This window comes from Corythoichthys intestinalis, chromosome 17, assembly GCF_030265065.1.
Source record: "Corythoichthys intestinalis isolate RoL2023-P3 chromosome 17, ASM3026506v1, whole genome shotgun sequence".
Taxonomy (NCBI): Eukaryota; Metazoa; Chordata; class Actinopteri; order Syngnathiformes; family Syngnathidae; genus Corythoichthys; species Corythoichthys intestinalis.
The window spans coordinates 772949-793665 of record NC_080411.1 but is presented as its reverse complement, the minus strand read 5'-3'; the positions used below and the strand labels follow the sequence as shown (position 1 = coordinate 793665).

The 20717-nt window shown below is 39.6% G+C and overlaps 1 protein-coding gene across 4 annotated transcripts in view; it reads right to left on the bottom strand.

Moving 5' to 3' along the window:
- strbp (spermatid perinuclear RNA binding protein) overlaps positions 1-20717 on the bottom strand; it is a 148642-nt gene that overhangs the window by 13954 nt on the left and 113971 nt on the right. For 3 of the 4 annotated variants that reach the window (XM_057819657.1, XM_057819656.1, XM_057819658.1), the window contains exons 9-16: positions 17456-17567; positions 15243-15340; positions 13071-13176; positions 12663-12746; positions 8982-9190; positions 5494-5646; positions 5275-5409; positions 1848-1988 (exon numbers count right to left, since the gene is read on the bottom strand). In XM_057819657.1, coding sequence (XP_057675640.1) covers positions 1848-1988; positions 5275-5409; positions 5494-5646; positions 8982-9190; positions 12663-12746; positions 13071-13176; positions 15243-15340; positions 17456-17567 — 1038 coding nt within the window. Of the gene's footprint in view, positions 1-9; positions 1524-1628; positions 1989-5274; positions 5410-5493; positions 5647-8981; positions 9191-12662; positions 12747-13070; positions 13177-15242; positions 15341-17455; positions 17568-20717 lie in introns of those variants that run through there. The other variant, XR_009061161.1, reaches the window with a different exon arrangement.

Below are 20717 nucleotides of genomic sequence, written 5' to 3'. Positions count from 1 at the left end.
TTGAGGGTAGACAATAAGGAATTAGCTTTCACAGAAACAAAGAGATATTTGCTAATTAGAGAGTACCTGCAGAAAGCCCTCTCCACAATATAGATATCTAATCTCTGCGCCATTGTAAATTGAAGGTATAGAATCAAAACATTACCCAAAAATAAACTTAAAAAACATCACGTAACCCAGGTTAACATATGCCCCTTTCCCACTGAAACTAGTGGGTCAACGCGTGTTTTTCCAATCCGATGCAACCCACTAGCAATTGGCATTTGGCACCTTTCCCATTGACAAAAAAAAGCCGTGTCTTTTTTTTTTGGTCAAGTGCGACCGAATTCATTCAGTTCAAGGAAGTAAACAATGCAGAGCAACATGGAAGCCTCCTTTCTGTTTGTGTTCTCTGTTTTCATGTTTTTTATTGAAAACCCTCAAAATGGTCGAAATGCAGTGAAGGATCAACACTCTGCTTGTGCTGAGGCAACGTAGGCGACATGAATTTTGGTTTGAAATTGAAAGGAGTCGTGTAAGTCACAGAAGGAGGAGAAGAGCCTTTGTTTCATCAGTTATGGCTATTGCTAACGCTGCTACACCGACTGTTCGCCGTGTGTGGATCCGGGCTCCGGAATCCGTAAGAGCCTACGTCACCACGTAGATTAGGGTTTTGACTGCTGACCTGGGGTTTTGCTTTCAGACTGCATGACGATCAGAGCCGAGGTGATTTTAAGGCGGGTCGCTTGGCGGGTTGATTGACACAGGTCGAGGCGGGTCGCTGCATCTTTCCCACTGCCACCAAAAGCCAATTGTAAGTGGGTTGACATGGGTTTTTTGACCAGTGGGAAAGGGGTAATAGTCTCACCAAATTAAGAGCCCATTGATGAAGACGATTAAAAGAATACAATGTTTAATCATTAAAATGAAAAATGTTTAAAAATCCATGTTTTGAAAAGATTTAAAAATTGACATAATCAGCATATTAACAATTATTTAGTTGAAAAAAGATAAAAAGTTTTTCGCTACGCTTTTATTTTGAAAATCTCAATTGGTGAAATGCACTGACATGGCAGCTTGTAGAATGCACAAAATTTCACCGTTGTTGCTCCTATGTGATTGAGGAAGGAAAGCGGTCTAATTTCGGATATTTCCCAGGCTTTGTTCATCCTGGTGAAAAACCGCTTTGCTGAAAGTATGAGAACTTGCACAATTGGTGGTTGACTAAATACTTATTTGCCCCACTGTAAATCCAAATGGGTAATCCATTGAATGTGTTTCAGAATATGGACCGGGTCAGCACGATGTCAAAGATGGCATCACAGACTGATGAATGGGGAGCGCTGCTGACGGCAACCGTCGGCCATTGAGTTGACAGTGCCCATCTCAACAGTGAACTGTGAGATTTTTCTTCAATGAACAGAGTAAGTTATTTGGTCAACTGTAAAATATAAGTTTGAGATGCTTGAGTGTCTTGATTTCATCTATTTTTTTTTTTAAATTCCTGTGTAGGTGAAGACAGACTTCAGGAACAGGGGGAAAGTCTTGCAACCCGCCTTAGATTGGTTATAAATGGACCACCTATTGCCGATTCCCCCGCCCCTTTTTTCCCCCCAGGAAAATCAAGTGTTTCCAGGCAGGATGCAAACTTTGCAAATACTGTAGATTTTAGTCATAGTTCGTGGAAAAAAAATCTTAGTTGTCATGATATGAAACAAATTCAGCGTGGCACAACATGATGGGGTTGTCCGACTCCGACGCAGCCCAACACCACTACAGCTTCAAAAAATCCTAGGGGGAAAGCCTGTACTCTGATGTTTATTTCTTCCCGTTTTCAGATTGAACTCATGTTGCTTTGTGTTCCCGACCTGAGGCAGAAGCTTCTTCTTCTTGTTTGCAGCAGCGTTGGGGCCGGAGAAGAGTTTTTCCAGTGCTGCCAAAGCAGCGCTGGCCTTTGCTACCTTTTTGTTGGGGCCCGCCCCACGGAACTTCTGCCCGTCCACCTCCACCTGGTGAGGATATAAAAAGCGGTTCCATTTTTGTCTGTCAAAACAAATGATCACGCAACAACACGGTCCCAAAACCATGTGTTTAGCAGCAATCAGCGACTCAACTAGGGTTCGGCGGAGCACGCTCACTTGCTTAGCGATGCCCTGCTGTCACAACGGGGTTGGTAATCAATCAGCAGCGCAACGGAGCAGCGAGGCATGTCAGAAAACAGCACGCCTCACCGACAGCGGGCTCACTCCGTGAACAAACTTGACTGATTGACCGCACGAGAGAACAGTTGGTTCCTGCGCGCGTGCGCACGCACGTGTTGAGTCGCAATTGATGAGCCATTTCAGTCTGAGCACGAGCGAGCCTTCCGCGTTCATCGTTACGTTTGACTTTTTGCCCATTAGGACCCATTTGTTTTAATTAGTGCGCCAAGGGCTAGAATGTGGGCCTGATTTAATAAAGATTTAGTAAATACATGTGAAATGAGAGATGGTGAAGTGGAAAAATTTAAACAGAAATTATTGTTCCAATTCATCCAGCAATATTGGAGGTTTATAATGATCTAAAGGCTCGTTACGAGCCAATCACAAACAAGATTGAGGACAAAATTCCTTTTCAACTTTCAATTTTTGTCCCCTAAGAGTCATTTCAAACTTCTAAATCGCAACAAAGACTGCCATTATGGAAATGCCTGACTGCCCCTTACTGTGAGCGAGCATATTTAAGTTAATTTACAACACCACTGAAGATGAAGAAAACTTTTTCCCCCCTCCAAATCACAGATGTATAGATATATTTACTTAAGAAAAAATAGGTCCAATATTACAAAAATATTTAGGCATTATTTTACTGTGTCTTTCGTACGGTGATACATTACTGAATGTCAAAAATTCTATGTAGCTTCTGTGATACTTAAATACAGTCCTACCTCAGGATATGAAAGGTTCTGTACACGAAAAACTTTCACAAAAAGACGTGTTTTGCTTCATATTAGGAAAAATATATTTTCCACACTATAAGGCGCTTCTAAAAGTCTTCAATTTACTCAAAAGGCTATGGTAAATGGACAGTACTTATACCACGCATTTTTATCTACATGGTTACCATGCCCAAAGCGCTTTACGATAGCACACATTTACATTTACCCTTTCGCGCGCACATACTAACACACCAATGGTGCTGCTGCAATGCAAGGCGCTACCAACCCATTGGGGGCTAATTAGGGTTCAGTGCCTTGCCCAAGGCCACGTCGACAGTGGGCAGTGATAGCCAGGAATCGAACCGCTGACCCTTCGGTCCTTTGATGTGCCTTATACAACCCCTAGCAAAAAGTAAGGCATCACCAGTCTGGGACGAGCTCTCACTCAGACATTTCATCATGTAGAACAAACTGATAAAAAGCTTGAAAAAATAATGAATTAGTTCAAAAGTGCAACTCTTTAGCATTCAGAAACACACACAAAAAAAAAATGAATAAAAAACATTGTGGTGGTCGGTAATGTTACTTTTATAGAGCAAGTGCAGGGAAATATATATAGAATCACTCCATTCTGAGGAAAAAAATATGGAATCATGAGAAACAAACAAAGAAATAACCATCAAAACACTTCTCTAGTATTTAGTAGCACCGCCTCTGTTTTTTATGACAGCTTGCATTCTCTGAGGCATGGACTTGATGAGTATTCTTCATCAGTTTGTTGCCAACTCTCTTTGATTGAAGTTGCCGGATCATCCTTGCAGGTCGGAGGACCATTTTCTTCAATTTCCACCACAGGTTTTCAATAGGGTTGAGATCTGGGCCATGACATTGACTGGATGGGTCTTTCTCCAAGGAATGCTTTAACAGTTTTAGCTCAATGGCATGATGCATTGTCATCTTGGAAAATGACAATTTTTCAATTGAAGGTATAGGAAAGCTGTCTAAAATTTCAATGTAAACTTGTGCATTTATTGAAGATTTAACCAGTGCCTTTGCCTGACATGCAGCAGGTCATCAAGGTCTGATGGAGTTTTGATGTTTTCTTCAGGCAGTCATCTTTGTAAATCTCACTGGAACAGCACCAAATAAAGGTTCCAGCATCATCACCTTGTCAAGAGACAAGAATCTGCATTGGACAAGGTGTCAAGAGTCAAGAATCTCATTTCCTCATTATGAAGTCATTCCATATATATTTAATTGCACTTGCTCTGTAAAAGTAACATTTACTGACCACCACAATGTTTTTTTATTCATTTCTTTCAGTGTTTCTGGATGCATAAGAATTGCACTTTTGAACTAATTCATTATTTTTTTTCAAGCTTTCTATCTGAGTTTTTTGGTGTTTGAGGTGATGATACTGGAACTGAAGAAAACATCAAAATTCCCTCAGTCCTTGATGATATGGGGCTGCATGTCAGGCAAAGGCGCTGTGGTTAAATCTTCAATAAATGCACAAGTTCACATTGACATTTTAGACAGCTTTCTTATCCCTTCATTTGAAAATATGTTTGTCATTTTCCAAGATGACAATGCATCATGCCACAGTGCTAAAACTGTTAAAGCATTCCTTAGAGAAAGACTCATCCAGTCATTGCCATGGCCTGCAAATAACCCAGATCTCAACCCTATTGAAAACCTGTGATGGAAATTGAAACAAATGGTCCCGACCTGCAAGGATGATCTGGCAACTGCAATCAAAGAGAGTTGGCACCAAATTGATGAAGAATACTCATATAGTGTGTTTTGACTGTTATTTCTTTGTTTGTTTCTCATGATTCCATGTTTTATTCCTCAGAATGGAGTTATTCCATATATATTTCACTGCACTAACTAACCCTAAAAGTAACATTTACTGACCACCACAATGTTTTTTTATTCATTTCTTTTAGTGTTTCTAAATGCTTAAGAGTTGCACTTTTGAACTAATTCATTATTTTTTTTCAAGCTTTTTATCTGAGTTTGTTCTACATGATAAAATGTCTGAGTGAGTGCTCGTCCGAGATGCAATGTGTAAATGCAATGTGAATGACAATGGAAATGAATGGACTGTTTTTTTTTTTTAAAAATGAATGTGGCTTATTTGATGGTGATTCCATACTTTTTGCTTGGGGTTGTATTAGGCCCTAAATGTATTGGGGGGAACAAAAAATTAAGAGCTTGAATTATTATTTATGTGTTTGTTTTTTCATGGATGATACCATGCCAGAAGACAATTCATAGATCTTGGCTCTATGTCTCTGCCCTCTGCAGCACCACAATTGAATATTTATTCTTTTGTTTAGGGTGACAGCTTTTATTAGCGTGTGTAGCACACCCACCTCCATGATAAAGCGCTTATCATGACTGCCTCCGCTTTCAGAGATGAGCTCATACTTGAGACCTCGCCTTTTTTCGTTTAGTTCCATGACAGGGTTCTTCCCGCTCGCCGTCAATATGGGGCCCTGAGTTCGCACCTGAGATAGTTACACGCAAGTAATTAGGAGAAACGTGTGCAAAGTGGGCCAATATAGCTTGCTTGCGTTGTTTTATAGCCCTACCTCCAGTGTGTTGGAGCTTTCCGAGGAGTGCGTTGCATTATTGCTCGTGTGCGACGACGTCTCGCTCTTTCCCTCGCCATCGGACTTCTCATCTGAGCTCATGGGGTCTAGGTCTGAGTCAAAACCAGTCGGGTAACCCATCGCCTGGAGAACCTGCAAGAGGGAAGAAGAAAGTCTGTTGAAAACAAGAGCTGAAGTCATTCATTGCCATTGATGACAATTGATGTCCAAGCCAATTGAACTGGGAGAAGCGTGCAGCGAATGATCGTGAATTGGAGCCAATTTATGAAGAAATTCTCTTCACAAAAACAGCTAACGGTAACAAGATCTACACTGCTGGCCAAAAGTATTGGCACCCCTCCAATTCTGTCAGATAATGCTCAATTCCTCACAGAAAATGATTGCAATAACAAATGCTTTGGTAGCAATAGCTTCATTTATTTTGCTTGCAATGAAAAAACACAAAAGGCAATGGATTTTTTTTTTTAACTCATGAGGAAAAGCGGCATGGAAAATGAATGAATGAATGATCATTTTACACAAAACTCCAAAAATAAGCCAGACAAAAGTATTGGCACCCTTTGAAAAATGATGTGAAGCTTCTGTAATTTGTGTAATTTACAGCACCTGTTACTTACCTGTGGTATATAACAGGTGGTAGCAGCAACTAAATCACACTTGCAGCCTGTTAAAATGGATTAAAGTTGACTCAACCTCTTGTCCTCTTGTGTGTACCATATTAAGCATGGAGAAAAGAAAGAGGACCAGAGAACTGTCTGTGGACCTGAGAAGCTAAATTGTGAGGAAGCATGGGCAATCTCAAGGCTACAAGTCCATCTCCAAAGAACTGTGTGTACCGTGCGCAGTGTCATCAATAAGTGTAAAGCCCATGGCACAGTGGCTAACCTCCCTAGATGTGGACGGAAAAGAAAAATTGACGGGAGATTTCAACGAAAGATTGTGCGGATCATTGCTGGCCACTTCCAGTGCTTTCTCTCAAACCATTTTCTAGTGCTTTTTGAAGTGTGTTTTGGGTGATTGTCTTGCTGGAAGACCAATGACCTCTCAGGGAGACCCAGCTCTCTCACACTGGGCCCTACATTATGCTTCAAAATTTGTTGGTAGTCTTTCGACTTCATAATGCCATGCACACGGTCAAGCAGTCCAGTGGCAGAGGTAGCAAAGCAACCCCAAAACATCAGGGAACCTCCGCCATGTTTGACTGTGGGGACTATGTTCTTTTCTTTGAAGGCCTCGTTTTTTTCCCCCCCCTGTAAACTCTATGTTGATACCTTTTCCCAGAAAAGACCAAACAACTGTCTGAGGACTTGAGAAGTCCAATTGTGAGGAAGCATGGGCAATCTCAAGGCTACAGGTCCATCTCCAAAGACCCAAATGGTCCTGTGTCTTACCGTGTGCAGTGCCATCAATACGTGTAAAAATGTTCTCTGGTCAGATGAGACAAAAGTAGAGCTTTCTGGGAAAAGGCATCAACATAGAGTTCACAGGGGGAAAAAACGAGGCCTTCTAGGAAAACACGGTCCCCACAGTCAAACATGGCAGCAGTTCCCTGATGTTTTGGGGTTACTTTACTGCCTCTGGCATTGGACTGCTTGACCGTGTGCATGGCATTATGAAGCCTGAAGACTACCAGCAAAATTTGCAGCGCAGTGTGAGAAAGCTGGGTCTCCCTCAGAGGTCATGGGTCTTCCAGCAGGACAATGACCCAAAGCACACTTCAAAAAGCACTACAGAATGGTTTGAGAGAGCACTGGAGACTTCTAAAGTGGCCAGACTTGAGTCCCATAGTACATCTGTGGAGAGATCTGAAAATTGCCCCATTCAAATCTCAGAGGCCTGGAGCAGTTGGCCAAAGAAAAATGGTCTAAAATTCCAGCAGACCATTGTACAAACTCATTGATGGATACCAGAAGCGGTTGTTCGCAGTTATTTTGTCTAAAGGTTGTGCTACCAAGGATTAGGCTGACGGTGCCAATACTGTTGTCCGGCCCATTGTTGGAGTTTTGTGTAAAATCATTATTGAATTCTTTTTTTTTCAGTCTATATATTCATTTCACCCATATGGGCTGCCGTGGCGCAGTTGGTAGCTGGAGTTGTCCTTGGACCGAAGGGTCAGTGGTTCGATTCCTGGCTACGACTACGTCAAAGTGCCCTTGGGCAAGGCACTGAACCCTAATTTGCCTCCAATGGGTTGACAGCGCCTTGCATGGCAGCAGCCCCATTGGTGTGTGAATGTGTGCGTGAACGGGTAAATGTGTGCTAATGTAAAGTGCTTTGGGCATGGTAACCATGCAGATAAATGCGCTATATAAGTACTGTCCATTTACCATTCTCTTTGTGTTTTTTCATTGCAAGCAAAATCAATGAAGATATTAGCATTTGCAATTACAATCCTTTTCTGGGAGAAATTGAGCATTATCTGACAGAATTGCAGGGGTGCCACACTTTCGGCCAGTACTGTATGACTTGTTAATGAATGTTTGCGAAGGAAAATAAGGCATGTACAAGGTGAAATGGTTTTGTCATGTCCACTTGTTACTTGCATGCGTTTTTTGATGTTTTGTCGCCCTCTGCTGGCGCTTGGGTGTCACTGATTTTATGGGTTTCTGCGCTCTCTGCTGACGCGAACTCATACTAATACACAGTGCTATACAGACCAGCTACATCCAGTATTCAGTGGCAGTTCTCGCAGTCTCATCACACTGTTTGTGTCTTATGCATGCATCGCTTGTGAGTTGTATATATACATCAGCATTGCATAGTTTTTTCGTGATGTGCATTTCATTTTGTTTACATATATGGTGAAATGCAGTTACATTGTTTGTTGCTTGTGAGCTAATTGGCTAGCGCTACTGCTCAAATAGACACCTGTGTGTGTACTTTTTGTTATTCAGTGACTTTTTCAGGTTATTGACACAATGCTTTATCATTTTCAGTTTTACAAAAAATATAAGAAACGTGCTCCTGTCAAGAGAACTGATGACTACAGTAAAGCCCATTCAACTTTGCCTCAACGTCTGATTCCTCTTTGGAGCTTCTGTTGTTCGCTATCTGTCAATTTGTGTACTCACACACATTGAGGACAGAATAGGTTTGAATGAAAGCACCTTCACTAAATAAGTGGGCAAAAGTATTTTTTCCCAACATGCTTTCGGCAGATATAAAAGAAAATGAAACTTTTTAAGACCCGATGGGAAATTGTGTTTACTGAGATCACATGGTCAAACCCTGATGAAAATAAAGGGCTCGAAGGAGGGCGAAAGCAGAAAATAGTGAGATGGGGAGAAAACCTTATATGGAATGAAGCAAATAGCGGATTATCCCTGCTCTTGCTCTGGAGAGCCTTTTTGTTCGTGACCACTTTAGGATTACATGGATTTTCCCACCTCCACATACACATGAAAACATGGTAGGTATTTTTGGGAGGTAACAGCAAAAAAAAATCCTTTGGTAAAACGTCTCGTTACCTTGACAGCGACATGGAGTTTGGCGGTCTTTTTGGAGGACCCCGATGCTTCGTAAACAGTTCCATCCAGGTCCACCGACATTGTGAAAACGGGGGCGTGAACCGGGCCCGATTGGGACAGCAGGCGATACTGCAGCCCTGGACGGATCTGGTTCAACCGCATCAGGGCATTCATTGGCTGGTTGGAGTCTATGGCTTTACTGTCAAGAACTGAATGAACAGAAAACAGTTACAGGGACCCAGTATTGTAATATTTCATGATACATCATCTATTGGCTAGCCAATATACAATTACCGAGTAATTACATTTTGATGATGACAAGTACATCTGTATTTTCCGCTATGTACTGTCAACAATTCCTATCTAAACAAGCAATGAAAACATGTTTTATCATTACTCATCTCTTTATTCTTTTTCCGTACAGGGTGTTACATTTTTTTTAATAAGCAAAGTGCTGACAACCTTAGATAATGAGCTGATGACTGACAATAAAGGCGTACTTCTACTGCACCGAGTGTTACTGAGGCACGCAGTTTCAAATTCAGGTGAATAAATTTATGATAAAAGTATGAGCATTGCCTTTTTATCTAACATCTTCTCTGCAATTCTAAACCCGAATGTCGAGCAAAAAAATGCTACGATGTTTGTCTAACTTGTTATGCATCATCTTTTTCCAAAATGTTCCATGCAATCTCTTTTTTTGTCTCAACATAAAACGGCCTGTCTGCCTCCATCACGAGTGGTTCATTTTCTCCTTGAAGAAGTAAGACACTGGGATTTAGAGTGGCCTGGTAAAATGTTGGCAATCGATAGAATTGATCAGCATGCAAGAGATGTAAGATGGCTAAAAAGGAATACAAGCTGATGGGTAGAAGGACAAAAAAAAAAAAAAAAAAAAGACGATAATCTTCATTGTGTTTGTGCTCGTGTTTTTTGTTACGATTAAAGAGAAAAAAAAAGGCCATACTGCCAGAGAATGTTCATTCATAACACTCAGAGAGGTGGGTAAAAACTTTCGTTATATGTACTGCGTTACACTTACTTGAGTAACTTTTTGAGAAAAGTGTACTTCGAAGAGTAGTTTTACAAAGCCATACTTTTGACTTTTACTTGAGTAGATTTGTGAAGAAAAAACGCTATCTTGGGCTACACGAGAGTCGTCTGCATATTAGATTTATTATTTTTTTGCCAGTGAAAGTAATAGTATGTGTTCTCGTATTTACTGATCGAGTGTTTGTATTACCCTAACACACTTAATCAATTAGTGCTGCAATGATTAATCGATTAACTCGAGTAATACGATTAGAAAAAAAAAAAAAAAGATTCAAATTAAATTTTGCTGCATCGAGTATTCGTTTAATTAAAGTGGTGTTGTAATGGTTAAGTGTTTGCATGTTTTAGTTTTATTGATTTGGGTGGATACACTGCCCTCTAGTGGCAACAGTGAATAAGACAGAACTCATTTCACATGGCTGAATCCAGCTGCTCCATGTTAAGAACAACATAGAGCTAAGTTTTTGTACTAGCTAATGTTTTCTACTGCATTTGTAATTTAGTTCATAGGTATATTTAGCCGTTTTTTGTGGGAATATATGTTTGAACCATTTGTTAAGAGCATTGTATAATAAAAAAAATAAAATTATAAAAACAGCATTTTGTAGCATTTACACTAGGGGACTTTTGCTATGTAAGTTAGCCAATTGTTCTTTTGTTGTACTTATATCCTCATTTATTTTTTTATACTATTTGAGGCTCAGCTCAGGTATTTTAATTTTTTATGTTCCTTATCAGATTATTTGATTATTGGAACTAACTAGTTCATTGTTTTTTCGACTAGTAAAATAATCGATAGCTGCAGCCCTATAATCAATGAAGGGAATAGTATGTTTTCTCGTACTTACCGATCGACTGTTTGTATTACTCCAACACACTTAATATAATCAATCAGTGAATAGTAGCTTTTCTTGTATTTACTGTTTGACTGTTTTTATCACTGTAACACACCCAAGATAAAATAAACACCACTTTTACCATAGTTTAAGGAAAACAAGCAGAATATAGGGCAAAAGAGATATATGACGCCTTCTTATCACGGAAGCCCAACGTGTGCGTCATGCAACTGACTGAGCAAGATTGACACTGACGAGGCAAAGACATCTACAAGCCCACGTCTGCACCACCAACTCTCGCAATCAGGTCTTCTGTAGGGTCCAGAACAAATGGCGGGACGTCTTGTCCCAACACATGGAACACCGGAGAACGCCCGATATCCAACTGATAACACGACTGATAATACTCCATGAGCCTCTTTTATGCTGAGGAGACAAAATCCACAAGGCTAGTTGCCCTGACAACAGTAACTCCCGAATCCCCCTGTCCAATCCACAAACAGACAATAATCCTAAACAACGCCCAAACTCACCCTTCTTCTGCCCACAGCCCGCCACGCGAGAGCCTTCAAAAACTTGGCCTTGCCGTTTGATCGCTGTCGACCTAAAAAAATTGTCAACTTGTGCTTCGAAGCCTTTTTCCAGCTTTCAAAATGGAGTCAGTACAAGGGGTTAAGACTAATGTGAACGCACAGAGCAGGGTTCACCAAATCTGGACCTCGATGCCATCAATCCTGTCGTGTTTTCTACGTCACTCTCCCCTCACACACCTGAATCAAATGATTATGTCATCAGCAACCTCTCCAGAAGCCTGATAATGATCCTGATTATTTGATTCAGGTGTGTTGGAGGAGGGAGACATGGAAAACACGACAGGAAAAGGGGCTCCGAGGTCCGGATTTAGTGAACCCTGGCATAGAGTTTGGCCTTTCAGACGGGTTGCCGAGTATCGCCGGCCCGGGTCGTTGGACCTGCACAAGTGTGGGTCCGGCGGTTTGGCTGGCGTGATTCCTTCACCAGCGACGCAAAGAGTAGCTCTACCATTTTCACCTACGAGACGTCGCAACAATAATCACGAATCCAATACACCAATCAGACGCAAGCTTGCCGTTCTATGATCACGCAAGCCTCTTCAATCACGTGGCGTCTATAAAGCATCGTAAAAAATGAACTCTTTGACATAGAGCGCTGCCATCAACATGACTCGAAAGCGCGGATTTAAACCTCTCTCCCAGTTTTGGCACCGATTGACAACCGGCGATATGATCCTTTTAATTTCATAATAGTAACAATGAAGGAACTATTCACTATCCAATTTTTTTCCACTAGAGAGCACTCATGCTATTTGGGCAAATAATGCTTCATTTCTGTTTTTTTTTTTTCCCTCTCACCTGAATTCAATGATTTTTTAAATTATTTTTTGCTTGTATTTCTTTGGCTTAATGTGGTTATGTAATGGGTTATTGTACTGTATCATTATAACAACAGTTCATATAGATAAGTTCTGAGAGAAAAAACCCACATTATTTAAAAAAAAAAAATCTAACAAAAATAAGCAGAAACAATGTTACCCATTACTTGAGTAATGTTTTCACTGGATACTTTTTTTACTTGTACTTAAGTACATTTTTTGGATGACTACTTTTACTAGAGTAATATTATTTGGAAGTAATACTACTCTTACTTCAGTAAAATTTTTGGCTATTCTACCCACCTCTGATGACACTCCCTTCTAAATAAAAACTGTTGGCAAAAATAAAGCAGGAAATAGTGACTTCCTTCCTTTGCACACCTCTTCTAAGGTTCCTCTTCATCTTCTTGATGAGGTCCTTGTCATCCATCATTCCTTCGTCGTATGGCCTTTTCAGACCGAAGCCTGGAGGGAATGCAGGACTTATTACCAATCATTCACTAAATACTGCACATGTTTTGCTGAATGTCAACACGGTTACACAACTTGTACACTGACAAAACTATGATTGAATATATACACAGAGGAGGTAAACAGAAATATGACGCCTGTCAACTATATTGATGGCGCTGTCAGAGTTGTGTGCAAAACAAGGTCCGAAAAGGTCGGTCATGTTTGAGATCCAACAGGGAACTCTTTCAGTCAGAGGTCCAGGAGTCTGACCCACATAAAGTTGGAATGTTCTAGCTTGAATGTAAGAATGTGGAAGCGAGGACATTTCACACAAACCTTCTTTGTCACACCAGGGGTATTTCTGCAATGGTTTATTTGACGGAAGAGGCTCCATCTCCAGCACTTTGCTGATCTGTCCAAATGCCATGAGCCTCAGAGCGTGCTGTCAAACACACATAGAAGATAAAAACACTCTTCGAACTGTATGGTCGATATGAATTTTAGCATTTTAAAGCAAACCTCTGACTTAAAAGACTTGTAGGCTTTAATGAGCCACAATTGCTTTCTTATACTAAAATATGTTATTAGCACTGGAACTCCAGGTTTTTTTTTGGCTATAAAGAAAGACTAGAAAGGCGTCAAATGACCCCGGTACCAAACTGATCACTTGGCTTTGTCAAAGAAATGTCGCTAGAGTCATACTCTAGTAGCCCGGCAGCGTAACCAAGTGACGTCACCGCCCTGCGACGTCAACAACAATGGCGACCAATAGTTAAACTCATTTTGACAAATTTTATAAAAACTCAGCTCCAGGGAATGCTTGCATTCATACTTGGTTCTAGGCTTTATTATTTTTTCAGAAGTTGTATTTTTTTTAAAGAGGGGTTTTAATTAGGGCTGTCAAAATTATCGCGTTAATTGCCGTTAATTAATTTTTTTAATTAATCATGTTAAAATATATGACGCAATTAATGCACATGCCCCGCTCAAACAGATTAAAATGACAAAAGTGTAATGTCCGCTTGTTACTTGTGTTTTTGGTGTTTGGTGCCCTCAGCTGGCGCTTGGGTCCAAATGATTTTATGGGTTTAAGCACAATGAGTGAGCATGGTGTAATTATTGACATCAAAAATGGCGAGCTGCTAGTTTATTTTTTGATTGAAAATTTTTACAAATTTTAATAAAACGAAAACATTAATAGGGGTTTTAATATAAAATTTCTATAACTTGTACTAACATTGATCTTTTAAGAACTACAAGTCTTTCCATTCATGGATCGCTTTAACAGATTGTTAATAATGTTAATGCCATCTTGTTGATTTATTGTTATAATAAACAAATACAGTACTTATGTACCCTATGTTGAATGTATATATCCGTCTTGTGTCTTATCTTTCCATTCCAACAATAATTTACTGAAAAATATGGCATATTTTATAGATGGTTTGAATTGCGATTAATTACGATCAATTCATTTTTAAGCTGTGATTAACTCGATTAAAATTTTTAATCCTTTGACAGCCCTAGTTTTAATATCAAATTATTTTAACTCATAATAAAGTTTATCTTTTAAGAACAACAAGTCTTTCTATCCGTGGTTCCCTTCAATACTTTGAAACTTTGCATTCTCATTGTATTCTGTCTTAGCCTCTACAGTGAACAAGAGCTGAGATCTTACACAGGTTAAAACAATGCTTATTATCATTCTTATCAGGGGGACCTTGTCATCTGAATAGGCCTTGTAGTTAAGCATTCTCAATAATAAGTCACTGAGAGAGTGACCCACTGATCATAGTCAGTGGGTCACTAAATAAATGAAGCATTCCTAAGGAGTTCCACAAGGCTCAATGTCAGAGCCCCTGCTGGGCTTAAACTATGTTTATCGCAGTCAATGGAACTGAATAAGTTAATGGTGCATACTTCTTAGGCAGTGGTAATGGAGCAGTAATCTTCTAATCAGGATATGCTAATAAATCACAATCAATAAACTGTACACATTGTCGACCTCGACAAACGATGAGGCGGGAACGCGGTGGCCTGCAGTGGCTTTGCTAATGTGAATCCATTAGGGAGCCAGAGTATTCATGAGGCTTTATGTAGCCCATTGACAGAACAGCTTCCTCTCTCCTATCTGCGCTTGTATCTGCTCCAATACAATTATCCCCATTGACATTCCAGCCTCGTTCAGGGTGTCTTCAAAGGAAAATGAACGGCGGGATTCACTAAGCCACTCACGCTCAAAAAGCGGCTCGACTCAGACGAATGTGTGTGTCCAGGAGGACACGGCACCACACGCATGCTCGAGTTGAGGTGTCAAAGATGGATAGAAATGGCAGGTTCCCCTCGCCTGGTTTTAAAAAGCGGAATGTGTCGTGCTCTCTTTGAAGACTCGCTCTCGTGTGTGGACTTTAGACAGTGATGTGACGGGCTCGTGGTCCTCTTAAACACTGACAGCTCGGGGCCGGGTAATAACAACAGTGCTTTTCAGCTTGTGTGTATGCCACGTACCTGCGCGCTGTAGGTAATGGCCTCGGCCTGCTCGACCGTCATGTTGACTAATGTGTTTGTGGGCTCTTTCTCGCACGGGTCACGTAAACCTGGACCGCCTGGTGGAAGTGACAGAAAATGACATACTGTCAGCCATGCTGTCTGTCCCTCCACCGCCAACATTTAATTAGATTTCATTTTAATGACCAGAGTGACAAGAATGACATTATGTCAACAGTCAACAGGAACACAGAGCTATGTAATGCTAATCACAAAATGATTTTTGTATAAATTTTGCTCACAGACTGTGGCCAAGGTTTCAATATCAGCAGGTAACATACAGTGGTATGAAAAAGTATCTGAACCTTTTAGAATTTCTCACGTTTCTGGATAAAATCACTATTGAATGTGACTTGATCTTTGTCAAAACCACATACAGTACATGGAAAAAAAAAACTGTGTCTGTTTTAACTAAAACTAGCCAAACATTTATAGGTTTTCATATTTTAATGAGGATAGTATGGGAAAAAGGGGGACAAAAGGGGGAAAATAAGTAAATGAACCATCACATTTAATATTTTGTGGCAGAAATAACTTCGCTGCAGATCAGTCTGGCACATCGATCAGGACTAATCCTGGCCCGTTCTTCTCTACAAAACGGATGTAGTTCGGTCAGATTCCTGGGATGTCTGGCATGAATCGCTGTCATTAGGTCATGCCAAAGCATCTCAATGGGGTTTATGTCTGGACTTTGACTTGGCCACTCCAGAATGTGTATTTTGTTCTTCTGAAACGATTCAGAAGTTTATTTACTCCTTTTTTGAATCATTGTCTTGTTGCAGCATCCATCCATATTTTAGCTTCAACTGTCTGACAGACGGCCTCCTTAATGATTGCAATTTGTCCAGGTCATGAAGCAGCCCCAAATCATGATGCTCCCTCCACCATACTTCATGGTGAGGATGACGCATGACGTTGTGTGTTACTCCCAAACAATTCAACTTTGGTTTCATCAGTCCACAAAATATTTTGCCAAAACTTCTGTAGAGTGTCCAAGTGCCTTTATGCGAACATTAAACGAGCTACAATGTTTTTTTTTTTTTTTTTTTTTTTGTAGACAGCATTGGCTTCCCCTGTGGAATCCTCCCATGAACACCATTCTTGGCCATAGTTTTACATATAGTGGATGTGTCCAGAGATATTGGACTGTGTCAGTGATTTCTGTAAGTCTTTAGCAGACACTCTGGGGTTCTTTTTTTACCTCTCTGAGTATTCTGCGCTGAACTCTTGGCGTCACCTTTGGTGGACGGCCACTCCTTGGGAGAGAAGCAACAGTGCCAAACTCTCTCCATTCGTAGACAACTTCTCTGATGAACATCCAGACTTTTAGAGATGGTTTTGTATCCTTTCCCAGCTTTATACAAATCAACAATCCTTGATCGCAGGTCTTCAGACAGCTCTTATGACCGAGCCATGATGCAAATTAGACAATGCTTCTCATTAGGACATTTTTTACCAGATGTGTATTTTATAGTGGGCAGGGCAGCTTTAAATCACTCATCAGTGATTGGGCGCACACCTGACTGAAATTGTTTGTTAAGAAACGGTTTCAATGCTTCTTTAAGTCTCCTTAGGCAAAGGGTTCACTTAATTATTTTTTTCCCCCTTCTGTCATTGTTTGAATGCTGTCCTCATTAAAATTTGAAAACCTATAAATGTTTGGGTTGTTTTAGTTAAAGCAGACAATGTATTTTCATCTTTGCGATCCTGACAAAGATCAGATCACATTTGATGGTGATTTTATGGAGAAATGTGATGAATTCCTAAAGGTTCGGATACTTGTTCCTACCACTGTAAATGATGGTTTTAATCATGTTAAATTTGATGTTTCATGGATCACTACTTTATGTGCATCCTCTTCTTGTCATGAAGATGAAGTGTTTATCAAATTGACGGTAATCACGATTTGACTACTGCTTTAGCATAGGTTTGAGGTAGCGACAGTCTGTGTTTTGTCTCAGTAAAAACATTCGTTATGTCAATTTAGATCCAATTTGATCTCCATTTGAACGACGCTGCAAGTACGCAGGAATATGATGTGGTATTTAAGTCATGCAGTAGGGGGCAGTGCACTTTTATAATGGGACAGACAAAACACACTTCCTTGAAAACATTCTCCTTGACTCAGGTTGTGAAGCAGGCAATGAACATTGTTCCAAAGCAATAATTCAGACCTGGTAGCAGTATGCCAGAAGCCAAACACTCCATCACCCGACGCAAGGCTTCTCCTGCCCCGAGAGGTCTGTTGCAAGTGGCAATGGCCTTCTCGCAGATAAGTTCCAAAGGCTGCCAGAAAGCACAATTAAAAAAAGGTCATTTCGGGTCATTTTCAAGCCCCTTTCAGATAAACGATGAAGCCTGGTCATCGTGTACTGGTATTTACCCAGCATGTAAACGTCTAAACACAAGTTACCATCACAGCTGATGCGGACATTAGTCGGAACTTTACCGGCTCGCGGCCTAGTCACAAGCTAGCGCTACATTTCAATGCAGCGGGTAATGAGCCGCTCAAAGCGCAAAGGTTAATGACGTAGCTACCTCATGACTACACTGCATTTCCTCATTTTTCTGGACGGTACCACATTACTAACTACGCTGAAAAAAATAAGTGGTGGATTTTCTTGATAAAATCATTTTAACAATTTGCACTCAATTCTATTAAGTAAATATTACTTCTTGTGAACTGAACTTAATATTGCAAGCAGTAAAAACAGCATTTGCATACTGAAAAAAAATAAGCGGTGGATTTACTTGATAAATCATTGTAACAATTTGCACTCCTATTAAGTAAATTTTATTGCTTGTGAACTGAACTTAATATTGCAAGCAGTAAAATACACGAAATAAAAATAATTTAATACAAAAATAAGTGGTGGATTTACTTGATAAAATCATTGTAACAATTTGCACTCACTTCTGTTGAGTAAATTTTACTGCTTGTGAACTGAACTTAATATTGCAAGCAGTAAAATTTACTTACTAAAGTAAGTGCAAATTGTTACAATGGTTTTATCAAGTAAATCCACCACTTAATTTTTTCAGTGTTCAAATGGCAAACTAGTTTCGACAACCACTGGCCGACCTTAGGAAAGACATTGAACCTTTAAATGACACGTCACGTTGCAGGTAGAGGTGGGAATCTTTGGGCACCTAACGATTCAATTACGATTACGATTCAGAGGCAACGATTCGATTATAAATCGATTATTGATGACGGCCACAAACCCCCCCCCCCCCCAAGCTATTAGCTGCTTTCAATGTTTCGTACATTAGTTACAAAAATTGTACAAAAAGCCTCTAAGGCTTAAATAAACGACTATTTCAGTATCACGTTAACAGCTCAAAACAGTAATTAAAACACTGAAGTCCCCATTCTGTATCAGCAGCTTTAAACTACATTCAATTCATTTAATGTTGTGAATCAACCGTTAAAGTTGTTAAAATTGCTTACTCAAAAATTTCCCATCTGTCTACTTTAGACATGTGAAAGTTTTAAAACTGTTTTAAAGATTTTGCCGATTTAAGAGTATTTTAGATATAATACTTATAATAATTAGGTTCGCTACAACACAGCCTTCTAGAGATTTCTCCACAGTGGCTTAAAGACTAGCAGCACATTCGACGTATTTTTGTAAAACAAATGCTCACTGCCTGTTTTTTTTTTCTTTTAACCAAGATTCAAGACTGTTTTATGTCTATATCTATAAAGAATTTGGGGATTTAAGCATTTATTCACAAGAGATTTCAACGTAAAAATCTCTTTGTGTTTCCACCCGGTCAGCTTTGACAGAGATAGGCCTAGCCCCCGTGTACCGTCATTATTATTATGATGTCTATGTCTGACAAATGAATGGGTACAGCAAATTAACATGATTTCTTCAGGGCAATATAGTGCGCACGTGGCGGAGCTGGTAAAGTACTGGTACATTTCATGGCTGAAAGGGGAACAGAGTTCCCAATCGGGCTCATTGTACAATGTACAATGACAATAAATAGCATTCTATTCTATGCTATGCTATACTATTCTATGCTACTCTATTGGAGAAATCATTGAGCCTACTTTCATACCATTTTTCAAATATCTAAAATTGGTTACAAAAAAGTTGGTTAACAGGTATTTGTCCCCAGTCTTGAACAGTGGTATTATCTTTTTCATCGTTAGTGTAAATTTCCCCGTCTTAACCAAGGTATTACAAATGCAAATCAATGCCAATTCCCTAAATCATCACCACTGTCCATCTCTTTACAATTCTCACTATTCATTAGCCGTATCCTCTTAGCTAGATTAAGTCCGTCACCAAGAGAGACATTTTTGAAACCCTGTACATTCTGGTTTGTAGGCGGATTATGTGTTGAGGATAGGCAGCCTCAGTCATAGACTTCAAAATGTATGACGGTGCAAGGGGCCAATGAATAAGGGGCCTGCATTGTAGGCGAGGCCATTAAAGCTGATCGCGTGGAATCATAGACAAAGAGCTTTTTTTTAAAAAAAAATTCTTGTGAATAAATGCTTAAATACCTGAATTCTTTATAGATATGGACGTAAAACAGTCTTGATTCTTGGTTAAAAGCAAAAAAAAAAAAAACGTGCAGTTAGAGTTTACTTTACATAAATATGTCGAAGAAAAATACTAGTCTGTTAGTGAATGTAGCTAGCAGCTGCTTGATGTAAACTGAGCTTTTCCAGTGAAAATTCTTGTGAATAAATGCTTAAATCCCTGAATTCTTCATAGATATGGACGTAAAACAGTCTTGATTCTTGGTTAAAAGCAACAAAAAAAAAAAAAAAAAAAAAAAAAAACAACAACAAAAAAAACGTGCAGTTAGAGTTTATTTTACGTAAACATATCGAAGTACAATGCTAGCCTGTTAGTGAATGTAGCTAGCAGCTGCCTGATGTAAACGGAGCTTTTTCAGTGAAAATTCTTGTGAATAAATGCTTAAACCCCTGAAATCTTCATAGATATGGACGTAAAACAGTCTCGATTCTTGGTTAAAAGCAAAAAAACAAAAAAAAAAAAACCTTACAGTTAGCATTCATTTTACATAAATATGTCTAAGTACAATGCTAGTTTGTTAGTGAATGTAGCTAGCAGCCGCCTAATGTAAACTGAGCTTTTCCGGTGAAAATTCTTGTGAATAAATGCTTAAATCCCCAAATTCTTTATAGATATAGACCTAAAACAGTCTAGACTCTTGGTTAAAAGCAAAAAAAAACAAAAAAAAACCGTGTAGTTAGCATTCATTTTACGTAAATATTGCAAACTACGATGCCAATGCAGTAGCGGCTAATTCCTCCCATTGATTTTTGTTCACAACGTTTAAAAATGTATGCATGGTACGTTAAATTTAATAATTACCTTGAATTTAATGTTTCCTTTTTTTTCTCCTCAATATGAATCTTGATTTACGACCGGCCAATGAAATATTTGAAGG